The sequence below is a fragment of the Acomys minous genome (assembly GCF_964271855.1).
Source record: "Acomys minous genome assembly, chromosome: 10".
In the NCBI taxonomy this organism is placed as follows: Eukaryota; Metazoa; Chordata; class Mammalia; order Rodentia; family Muridae; genus Acomys; species Acomys minous.
Genome location: NC_140491.1, coordinates 7,049,240 through 7,061,750, shown reverse-complemented (window position 1 = coordinate 7,061,750; position 12,511 = coordinate 7,049,240). Strand labels below are relative to the sequence as shown.

Genomic DNA, 12,511 nt, shown 5'->3' with positions numbered 1-12,511 from the left:
CCCACTTGGCATTTCTAGGATTACAAACAGGCTCTCCAGCATGCCAGATTTTTCTTTTAAGATTTATTTAATATTTATTATGCATCTGTGTGCATATATGTATACAAAAGTGCAATGCCAGCAGAGGCTGGAAAAGTGTATCAGAGATCCCCCAAAACTAGAGTTACAAGTAAGTGTGAGGTGCTCAGTGCCAATGCGGGTCCTCTGAAAGAGATGCTGAGCCATCTCCACCTCGGTGCCCAGTTTTTATGTGGGTTCCGGAGTTCAAACTCAGTTCTTTACGTTGTAAAGCGAGAAATGTTTTATCAACTGTGCTGGCTCTCTAGGCCTGGAATTTTTTTTCAGAATAACTTAATTTAGACTTGGCAAATGTCACTCTATTCCTTTGTGCTTACCTTTTGATGTTTGTTCTTGAGAAATTAAATCCGTGTCTCCTTTGGATTCGCAAACCAGACATAAGAAGCACATCGGAGATCCACTTGTGATGCCTTGGCAAACCTCAGCGAAGAAAGATCCACTTGTGATGCCTTGGCAAACCTCAGTGAAGCTTTGGAAACTGGAATGATTTGGAAACATTCCCATAATAGCCTGTGTTTCCTCTGCTGGTTGCAGAAGAGCGACAGAAGAAAAATTGAAGGAGGAAAGTGAATAGGTGAAATTAGGTAGTAAACACACTTCCCGACAGCAGAGCTCTTGTGTTCTCTCTGCAAAGAAAGAAAGAAAAGAAAAAAAACAGAGACACTCTTTAGCTGTGGATTCTCATGTTTTTGACATTTAAATAAACACAACTTGAGCTCTTCTTGTTCTCAGGCAGAGGACGGCTTTCCCATGACAAGGCTTTGTTTTTTACCTGAATCTGTTCCATTTAAGCATTTCTTTTTTAAACTTGTCAACATTCTCTGTTAGTTTTCAGAGGAAAAAAAATAACCACGAAGGGAGGTGATTAGAAACACTGGCATTTTAGCCATGCCTTCTTCTGGAAAAATTTAAAGGATTTGTGTGTGTATGTGTATGTGTGTGTGTGTGTGTATGTGTGTGTGTGGTATGTGTGTGTGTGTGTGTGTGTGTGTGTGTGTGTGGTGTATGTGGTGTGTGTGTGTGTGGTGTGTATGTGTGTGTGTGTGTGTGTGTGGTGTGTGGTGTGTGTGTGTGTGTTTGTGTGTGCGCGCGTGCGTGTGTCATGTGTATGGCCCCAGAGGCCAGCATAATCCATAGGAACCCCTGGATCTGGGGCTAAAGCAGCCCGCCAGAGCACTGGGAACTGAACTTGGGTCCTCTGCAAGAACAGTAAGTGCTCTTAACCACCGACCAATCTCTCCAGCCCCTGGGGGGGGAAGTAAATAGATAAATCTTAAATTTGTCTGAATTTATCCATGTTAAAAAAATAGCCAATGGCATGGATTTGAAGAAAGGATCAAAATCTGGACAGTATTTCTGTGTTTGTTTCTTACGTCTGCTAAGCAAAGTACTACAACCTTGGCCATTCAAAATAATAAATTAAAAGTCTCTGCCAGTTTGGGTGACTAGAAGTTCAGTGTTAACATCAATAGTTAGAAATCCTGAAGTGTACAAGCTCTGAAGAAGCTATAAGAGGCTTCTCTCTATATTCTCTTCTTCTTCTTCTTCTTCTTCTTCTTCTTCTTCTTCTTCTTCTTCTTCTTCTTCTTCTTTCCTCCTCCTCCTTCTTCCCTCTTTCTTTGTTCCTTTCTTTGTTTTTTGGCTTTTTGAGGCTTCACAAAGCCTCAGTGTTCTCTGGGTTCTCTGTGTAGCCTTGGCTGTCCTGGACTCACTTTGTAGACCAGGCTGGCCTCGAACTCACAGATCTCTGCCTGCCTCTGCCTCCCGAGTGCTGGGATTGCAGCTGTGCACCACCACACCCAGCTCTGATTCTTTTCTAACTCCTGGTAGCCGCCTGCATTCCTTGGCTTGTGGCTCAGCAGTGTCTCTTCCGTGTCCTTGCTTTCTACTCTTCTAGTTCTACCAAAGCTTCCTCTGACTCTGTGTCAGTCAGAGTTCTCCAGGAAAACAGAACTGAGAGAATGTATGTATATATGTGTGTGTGTGTGTGTGTGTGTGTGTGTGTGTGTGTGTGTGTGTGTGTTCATTGTAATATATGTGGGGTTTATACCTAAATATATATATACCTAAATTTATATTTATCTATATCTAAATATATATGTGTGTGTGTGTGTGCATGCTGATACATGTGTGTGTGTGTGTGTGTGTGTGTGTGTGTGTGTGTGTGTGGTTTAGTAGAGTGGCTTACAGGCTGTGGTCCAGCTAGTCCAACCGTGTCTCCCTACTGATGGGGAGTCCAAGAATCCATCGGTTGTGCTGCCCACAAGGCTGGCTGTCTCAGTAGGCTGTAATGCCAGTGAAGGAGTGGACTTGCCAGCAAGAGTGGGAACAAGCAGGCAGAGTCTTTAGACAGTTGTGCTTCTTCCAGCGCTGGGGGAGCAGCTCCTCTCTGCCACGCATTTCTTCTAGGACGCACTGCCTCACCACAGTGTGTTGTTTAAAATGCAGGCCTTTGGCGCTGGAGAGATGGCTCAGCTGCTAAGAGCACTGGCCGCTCTTCCAAATTACCTGGGTTCAATTCTCAGCATCCACATGGTGGCTCACAACCATCTGTAATCCCAGTTCCAGGGGACCTGACATCCTCTTCTGAACTGCCTGGGCACCAGGCAGACACATCATATGCATACATACATACATGAAGGCAAAACATCCATGTACATAAAATAAAGTCAAATTTTCAAATTTTCAAAATTTCAAACATAATCCTGTGTTCCAGACCAAAAAAAAAAAGTTTTAAATGCACAGGAGCAAAGCTAGTCAGCACTCACACGGCAGCTCACAACTGTCTGTAACTTCAGTTCCAGGGGATCTGATACCCTCACAATAGACACACATGCAGGCAAAATACCAAATGCACACAAAATAAAAATAAACAAATTTATTTGAAATGCAGCCTTTGCCTTGGGTTGGGCTTACTTGTGATTTAATCAATACAAACAAATCCGAGCTCATTGTGTGATTGAGAGTGATCACTTAGCAGTACTGATCAGCTAAGGAGTAGAAAGCACATCTTCCAGGAACTCCCACACTGTCAACTATCTGTTACATGTGCACTAATTGACACGGCCGATCCCACCTGTCTGTGGCTTCATCGCCTTTTCTCTAGAATGTAGCTTAGGATTTCTAAGTGGCACAGAGCACAGCGAAACAAGTGCTCCCTTTTTTTAAAAGAGATTACTTTTAGTTCAACCATGGCTCAGGCTCAAAAGGACACCAATCTAGTGACTAATACTAAAGCATTTTAATGTGTGGAGTTTATATTAATAGTAATTCCATAAGCGTTTGATCACTAGTGATTTGTAGTGTGATTCGATAAATTAAATGTTTGTGTCCGAGCCCTCTATATTTAAAATTGTTTTTTGAATAATTCACATATAGTTTCCAGCTGTGAAGAAATTTCAAAATTGAGTTGTAAATAAAGGTTTTATTTGGGGGAAACAATGTTATTCAAATAAATTTTATGATGTGTGATATACTTAAAATAAAAATCGTAATGTGTCTGTGACTGAAACAAAATATTGCCTTCAGTAATAATGTCAGAGAGGGCAGCTGGGGATGCACCCACTGACAGCATTTTCATTTATAGGGTTTTCAATATCACTAAAACACATGAAAAATGTATTTCCTGCTGCCTCTCCATCTTCCTTACTGGCACTTTGATCTTGTGAGATTTTTCAACTCCTTGAATTTATATTGCTATGACATGACCTAGAAAGGAGAGTGAGAAAATGTTGCTGTCAGTATTGCAGTCTTATTCATAAGTGGCCGGCCAGGCTTCCTAGAATAGTTAGTTTACCCTTTATGTTTGGCTAGCGGGTCGATTCATATGTCTTTTAAACCTCAATTTTAAATAATTCCATTGGGAAAGGAATAAATAGAAGGCACAGCCTTTCTTGGCATGATTTTAAGAAATAAAGCATTCTCCTCCCAGCCACTTCTGTCATCAAGTGGTCTGTATTCCCACCTCCAAAAAGAAGGCTTTGTGAATTTAACTCCCTCCAGTAATATTCCTGGAGTTCTACGTCTACCGGCCCACTCTGGGGTACGCATCCCAGAACTACTTCAGTGCCGAGTCAGTGCCTTCTCTGAGGGAGTGTGCAGAATACTGAATAAAGTCAGGAAAACATATGACGAAGTAGGACAAAGGTCCAGGCCAATCACTTCCCCCTTTCCAAAGAAAAGCAAACAGAAACACTAAAGAACCAGAAATATCACGTCTATGTTTGTGCAAGATCCTTTAGGCCCGTTAAAGAAGGACAATAACACCGGGAGGTGGTGTCACACGCCTTTGATCCCAACATTCAGGAGGCAGAGGCACGTGGGACTCTGAGTTCCAGGACAGCCAGGGCTACACAGAGAAACCCTGTCTTGGAGAAACAAACAAACAAACAAACAAACAAACAAAAAAGAATGAAAATAGGCAAACATTAGTATCCCTATCACCAAATTAAAAAACAGGCTGTTGCCAACACTTTTCACCACCCTGCAGCACCATAGCACAAATGTGCATGTTATGACTCTTCTGTGACTTGCCCTTTTTCCTTAATATGTTTTACTCACGTTGGGTTTGCACAGATGTGGTTAATTTGCTGTGTCTTGTGAATGAATATATTATATCATTTATCCATCTTTCTGACAGTGAACATTTGGGTTGTTTCCATTTTGGGCTGTTCAAAATAATGCTGCTATGAAGCATAGCTCCCATACATTACTGATAGGAATGCAAAATAACACAACTACATTGGGGAACAGATTTTTATTTTCTTAAAGGTTAAATATATACTTATCATATGACCCTAAAATTTCACTCCTAGGAATTCATACAGGCAAATAAAAACATATCCACATGATCAAAGGCTTCTATTTTGCCTGCACAAGAGTTTCATGGTAGCTTTGAAATGTTATAAGAGCCAAAAATGAAAACAACCCACAATTCCAGCAAATAGTGAATCTAAAAACAACTTCTGACGTACGATGGAACATCCCTCAGTGACAAAGAGAAGAAAGTACGTGTAACAACATGGAGAAATTGCAGTGGCGTTTTTGCTAAACTGGATAAGCCACACAGGTGACTGTGTGCCACATAATCTTATTTACATAAGATTTAGGAAAATGCACAGTACTCGGTGGTGGGAGGGTTCTTACGGGATGGAGCAAGAGAGGACTTTTGGAAATGGAAAGTTATGCCTTAATCGTGGTTACAATGTGAAAGTTTAGTTGGTGAATATCACACTACATCTTAAAAATATTTTCTCTTGTTAATAACTATGTTGACTGTTGACTGTTTTGTTTGTTTATTTGTTTGTTTTTCCAGTTTGATGTGATTCTGTTTGTCTATCTTAAAATCTTTGTTCCGGGTGATTTTGAGGACATTTCTAAAAGTCATGGCAGGGACCAATTAAATCAAGAATCTTTTCTTCTAACTGTTTGACAGTCTCCGGGCTTCCAATGGTTCATCTGTTTAGAATTAGCTCCTTATGTGCCGTGAGATAAAGATCCAAATGTATGCTTCTGTAATTCACACTCCTGGTGGTTTCTTCTACTGAAACAACTAAGTATTTATGTTATAGCTTATATTTCTAATGTTACCATTCTTTGAAAATCTAGTTCCGCTATCTGTTGATTCTTGTCTGTTGTTTCTTCATATGTTTTGTGATTTTTTTTTTTTTTTGAGACAGGGTCTCTCTGTGTAGCCTTGGCTGGCCTGGACTAGCTTTGTGGGCCAGGCTGGCCTCGAACTCACAGTGATCCACCTGCCCCTGCCTCCCGAGGGCTGGGATTAAAGGGGTGCGCCACCACACCCGGCCCTTTCTTTGGTATTTTATTTGGGGGTTATTTGAGGACTGGTTTAAAGGGTTTATTTTTTCCTCCATAGACTATTGGTACTTGCTTCTGCTGGATGTCTAATGGCACCATTGATCCAAAATGCCTTCAATGAATTTCTCACATTGGACTTTTTTATACCTTGCACATAATGGACCTCAATATCCAAATTATGGCAAGCTATAGAAAAACTCTCAATAGGGCTTTTCTCCCCTTACTTCTATCTTAGCACAGTCAGAATGGCCTACTCACCATCAAGAAAACAAATGGTAACAAATGCTGGTGAGATGTGGAATCCTTATGCACCGCTAGCAAGAGTATAAACCAGTGCAACCACTTTGGAAATTCATATGGCCGTTTCTGAAGAAACTGAAAGTACAGTTAGGGAGACGACCTGGTGGGCAGATGTGCTTCCAAACAAGATTGATGACCTCAGTTCCCTGAACGCGTGGAAAAGCCAGGAGTGGTGGTGCTTGTCAGTAATCCCAACACTCCTGGTGAGACAGGCGGTCAAGACAGAGTTCCCCACTCATCTGCCAGCAGATACCCTGGAGCAATTAATCAGTGCATTGGCAAAACAAGAGAAACTCTGCTTTACACAAGTTAGAAGGTGAGGAGTGATTCTCAACGTTGTCCTCTCACCTCCACAGGTGCATCATGGTACACACATACATAGCCCATGACCAAACAAACAAATAGAACTACTATACCAATTTTGGAGCTATTCCTGGAGGCATAAGTCAGCACACAACATATCTATGCATCCATATTTATTGATGGATAAACATGGATAGACTGGTGAGATACCCATCACACAAAAAAATGGATGAAGAAAACGTCACACACACACACACACACTAGAGGTCTCTTCTGCTGTAAAGAGGAGTGAAAATATGTCATTGCCAAGAAAATGGGTGGAACTAAAAATCATGGACAGCAAAATAATGCAAGCTCAGAGAGACAAATACCACATTTTTCCTCTTACAGAGACTCTAGATTCAAATGTGTATATGCATGGGACATGAAGATATGAGGGAAAGTGTGGTGAGACTCTAAAGGATGAGTGAGAGGAACAAATGACATTAAGATGAAAAGACAAGGCACTGGGGAGACAGCTCAGAGATTAAAGACACGGGCAGCTCTTCCAGAGGACCCAGATACTGTTCTAAGCACCCCTGTGGCAGCTCCAGGGATCCAATGCCCTACCCTGGCTTCTGCAGGTACTGTACGCACACATGCAAAATACATGAACCCACACACTAATCAATAATAATAATAATAATAATAATAATAATAATAATAATAATAATAATTTAAAGATGAAAAGACAAAAACAGTGAGGGGTATGAAAAAGGAATGGAGTTATAAGCAAGGCACTATGATTTATATGTATGAAAACAAAAATAATTTTAAAAGAAAATGTCATGATTTTCTATAAAAACAAAAATTGGTAAGAAAGGATTAACCACCTGACTCCCAATGCATAACAGGCCAAATAGCTAGAAGCATCCCAGGGTTGCTATGGTCACAACTTCACAGCTCAGCCAATAAAGCCAGCTTTTTAGAAATAATGGGCACAGCTGGGCATGGTAGTGCACACCTTTAATCCCAGGACTCAGGGAGGAAGAGGCAGGCGGATCACTGTGAGTTCGAGGCCAGCCTGGTCTACAAAATGAGTCCAGGACAGCCAAGGCTACACAGAGAAACCCTGTCTAAAAAAAAAATGAGTTATATGTAAAAAATTTAACCTGGAACCTGGTATATATAGATGCACATATTTGTTAAAAATTGTTTTTTTACAAATTTTGAGGCAGAGGTCTAGGGAGATGGCTCAGTCATTGAAGTGCCTGCCACACAGTCCTGAGGACCTCACTTTGGGTTCCCAGCACACTTTTTAAAAACTGAACAAACAAACAAATACAACACAACACAACACAACACAAAACAGGCATGGTGGTACACAACGGTAACCTTGGGATTGGAGGTTGGAAACAGGTAGATTCCCTAGAGGTTGCTAGAAAATCAGTCAAGCCAGTTCATAAGCTCAGGTTCAGTGAGAGACACTGCCTAAAATAATTAAGGTGGTGGGCAATAGAGGAACATGTCTGGCATTGACCCCTGGCTTCCACACACGCACACACACACACACATACACACGCGCACACACACACAGCTATGAGCCAGATGCAGTGGTAAGCACCTGTAGCCTCAGCACTTGGGAGGCTGAGGTGGGAAAATCACTTAAGCCTAAGGGTTCGGGAGCATCCTGTGCAACTCAATAGCCTTCAGAAATAAGCTGGTTCAAAATGTCAACAGTCATATGTCCTGATCCTTACTGGGGATAACTGATTAAAACTTCATGAAGGAATCAATAAGGAAAAAAAAATTAAGTGCCCAGTTTGAAAACGAGGATAACATTTCACTCATTGCAGCCCCCTCAGCCCACTGCCTTTGTAATAAGACATAAATACAGCGAAGACATGCTGGAGAGTGGAGCGTTTATCCTGTAATTCACAGGCAAAGGTCCCTCATCCTTGGTTTTCCTCGCTTTCACGAGGAAATTCTGCTACTATTTCCATCAGCACGTGTGGCGTGGAAGAGGAAAGGAAAAGCTGGTGAGCTTATTTGATGCAACTTCGACTCTTCAAAGTAGGCAGCGTCAAGACAGCTGAGTACAGTTAGAAACGCGGTGTTTCCATGCACACCGTTCTTACCCGGCTCATTGCAAATCTCTGTGATGCCCCGTCATGTCTGCTCTCATAAAGTTTTGAGATATTGATATGAGAAAATTTTACTTGAAAATCTATAAGAATCATGGCTTCTCTTAGAAAGTGCTTCTGCAAGTGAGAGGAACAGTGGGCGATTATTTGAACTCTGCCAAGTTATTATTTTTCTTGGCAGCTGGAAACACAAGAAGCCTCCTCCCAGCATAGGCCTGGAACCAACATTAGTGCTCCCATAACGCCCTTTACATCCTGTTTTACTCTTTATGGCTTGTACTTAATTGCCTGACAACTTGTTCTCTTCATGGCTGGAAACTCCTTAAGAGAGACTTGCCTTTCTGCTGGGTAGCCTCACCTTCCCACCACAGAAAGACCCTGTGGAAAAGTGAACGAACAAACTAAAGCTCATTGGGATCCACCTAAGGTTTAACCAAGTCTCCCTTTCAATTTGTGTGTGTGTGTGTGTGTGTGTGTGTGTGTGTGTGTGTGTGTGTGTGAGCGAGCTCGCGTGCGTGCTTTGTGTACATGTATTTTTGTGCCCTGTGTGCATGTCTGGTGGTTGTGGAGTCCAGAAGACTATGTGGTATTCCCTGGAACTGGAGTTACACTGTTAGTAAGCTGCCATGTGGTGCTGAGAATTGAACCCAGGCCCTCTGGAAGTGTAGCCAGTGCTTTTACGATTTGAACTACCTCTCCAGCCCCAGTCTCCACCTTAAACGTTACATCCAACAAAAGCAAATCAGTGACACTGCAATTAGCAGCATCCTTGCTTCCTCAAGTTGCAAGAAACAGAATCAAAATATACTCAGCCCTGTCCACATTTCCATTCTCTACAAGCAATTAAGGTGTGCCAAGCTGTTCATTAACTGCTATGTCCTGGCAGCCTTTTAAACTAACTAAGGGCTGCGAGGCATTGCTGAACAATAGTTTATCTTCTTTCCAATGCAGCCTGGTAAGTGGCAAGCAACATCTAAGAAGCTCTTCTGGCCTTGAACTCACAGCGATCCGCCTGCCTCTGCCTCCCAAGTGCTGGGATTAAAGGCGTGCGCCACCACGCCCGGCTTAAGAAGCTCTTCTTAAAGTTAGAGCAAATAGCTAACACTATATAATTGTAACAATTGAAAATTCCTGCTAGTAATTATTAAGACTTGGATGCATTCTTCATAAAATAGGATGAGATATGATACTATCTTTTCAATTTGGGGGTTTAGAGAGTTTATTGTTTTGAAATCAAATATATTATACCTCATGTATACACTGAGATTCTTCTGAATTCACCTGACATGGTAAAGACAGGGTTCTGGTGAATAATTCACAAGTTAAATCATTTTATGCTATTTATTTTAAAATTTTAATAGCAATACAAAATAAAGGAAGAAAAGACACAAGATCCTGGCAAGCTAAGACTTGCCTTAAGAATCTCAAGATTTTCTTTTCTACTTTGAGAATTGTTGCAGGATATTTGATCCCATTGTGAACCCTGAGATTGTGACCTGTAAAAACCTGTTTCTAATTGTGGTGCGGCTCAGTCTTTGACCCTAGAGCTTTCTGTTTACTGTAAACAAGTACTTGTGGTGTGGCTCAGCCGCAGAGGAAGTAGGAAGGACAGATAGAGAGATGCACAGGAAGTAGAGAGGAGGGACATTTTGTTGAAGGGTATTTAAGACAACGTGGTGGAAAAGGAGCTTTTTCCTTCTGAGACATTAGCCGAGTAGGAAGGTCAGCTGGGTGCTTTCTCTGCCTCTCTGAGCTAGCATGTTTTCAGCCCAGCATCTGGCTCCTGAATCTTCATTAGTAAAATTGAACAACTGAGTTTTTCTTTATATATATATAGCAAGAATAACATCACTCCATCATCTAGATGAGTGTACCAGATTCTTTGTGAGATGCTCTGGTTGTCCATTCTACTGGTCTCCTAAACTAACTCATCCTGGAATTAAAATTTAACACCGGTGCCCAGGAGTGATGGCGCACGCCTTTAATCCCAGCACGTGAGAGCCAGAGGCAGCTGGATCTCTGTGAGTTTGAGGCCAGCCTGGCCTACGCAGCAAGTTCCAGCACAGCCAAACAGGCAGGGGACTACATGGGGAGACCCTATCCTCCCCCTCCCCCCACCCCCCAAAAATTAAGTAACAAAATAGTTACATACAAATCTCCTTAGTTTAATCAATATGAGGCTATACCTGTTGAGGTTATAGCAATAATCTTCATGACCCATAGGCCTATGTAAAGCACCATTACTATACTATTGCATGTGTGCAACCGTTTACCCAGTAATCAACATTTTATTTGTGGTGGCTTTGAGCAAAATTTCTTCCACCACTGAGGACATCAGGAGAAGACCGTGGTTTGTAAACATGCTCACTTGCTGTTCCACAATAAGGGTCCTCTGAAACAAAATACCCAAATAATTTCATCATCCCAGGGAATCGGAAGAACCATTGATGCTGTTTTCCAACCAGAAAACAGACCATCTCTCCAGTCGGGAAGGCCGCGAGAGTATGGTGACAGCTGGAGAGCAATCATCAGAAATGGCGCGTGCGGCGTGGGCATGAAGATCAGCCTAACAGGCCCTGTAAATTTTGTGGACAAGGACTTTGCAAAAACCCTTCGTTCGGCTTACAAATTCAGAGGCCGGCTCAGGCTCCCGCCATGCGGCTCTCTGACTTTCTCTGTGCTGTCACACTCCAGCAAGAACGAACAGTCAGGAGCAACGCCTCTGTCTTCCTCCTCCACAGGATCGATCGGTAACACGCTTAGAATTCCCACCTCTCACAAAGCCCTGACCAACTTAGCAAACAGCCTGTGTGCCAAGTACCTGATCCTCACTAGATTCAAACTAATGTTTCAAAGTGACAGGTATATAAACCCAGAGAGGGCCTAGCTTAGATAGCTGCTAAACGTGTTTTTACTCTCAGCCGAAAATATCTTTAAAATGGGCTTTCTTTATTCTATTTCCTATAGGACACATTTTTTTCAGCCAGTGAAAATAGGCATCAAATATATATACTACGCTTGCCTAATCTCAGCAATTAAAAAAAAAATGAACCAAAACAAAAAAAATTTTTTTTAATTCAATCATTCGTAAAATTGCAGTTACAGTGTTTATTTAGCAAAAATATTTTTATCTGGCTACTTAGCATCATTTAATATGCAACATTAAATAATCATTGCAGTATGTCACCAAATATAATTAGCAAAAGTATTTTTATCTGAATACTTAGCTTTGCATATATGCGACAATAAATATTCATTGCAGCAAGCTATCAAATATAAGTTTTTCTCTAGTTTAATTAAATTTATATGATTTCTATTTAGAAATAGAACAACATTTTTTACTTTTTCTTCTTATTAAATGTTAAAGACCACAATTATCACTTATCCATCCATAATAACACATTACCCAATTTTTGATAATATATCAAAATAGTTTAAATCCTTTCATCTTTTGCTTCTGTACCCTGAAGTTTCAACAACCATGTAACGGTTCTTTGAAGGGCTCGCCGAGTGGGTTTTGCCCTGTTTCCAATACACACACACACACACACACACACACACACACACACCCCTGTTTGTATTTGTACACATCTAGTTTTTAGGGTATATTGAAAATACTAAAGTTACTCCTATTTTTCCAAATCACCAGTAAATTATTTGCATTGCCTTGTGATCAAATGAACTTAATAGTTTTAAAAGAAATAAACGACATTTTCCTTAGTAAATAGTTCTAGAACATAAAAGCAGATGTGTGACTATTTCGAAGGAAGCAAACAGTTTCAAAGAACAAACTCATATAATGGGATTGTCATAAGTCCTGTGTCTGAAATCTAAATACAGATATTAAATATTTCTTTTCATTTTCAGCTGAAACCATGACTGAGCCCTAA

At 41.1% G+C, this 12,511-nt stretch overlaps 2 protein-coding genes across 2 annotated transcripts in view; one reads left to right on the top strand and one right to left on the bottom strand.

The window, feature by feature from the left end:
* The window catches only part of WDR19 (WD repeat domain 19), a gene marked incomplete at its 5' end in the record, with an annotated part of 191,913 nt that overhangs the window by 10,103 nt on the left and 169,299 nt on the right, over window positions 1-12,511 (top strand). The window lies entirely within an intron of this gene.
* TMEM156 (transmembrane protein 156) overlaps window positions 1-12,511 on the bottom strand; it is a 35,077-nt gene that overhangs the window by 21,632 nt on the left and 934 nt on the right. The window contains exon 2 of the mRNA XM_084799529.1: window positions 396-704. Coding sequence (XP_084655655.1) covers window positions 396-704 — 309 coding nt within the window. The remainder of the gene's footprint in view (window positions 1-395; window positions 705-12,511) is intronic.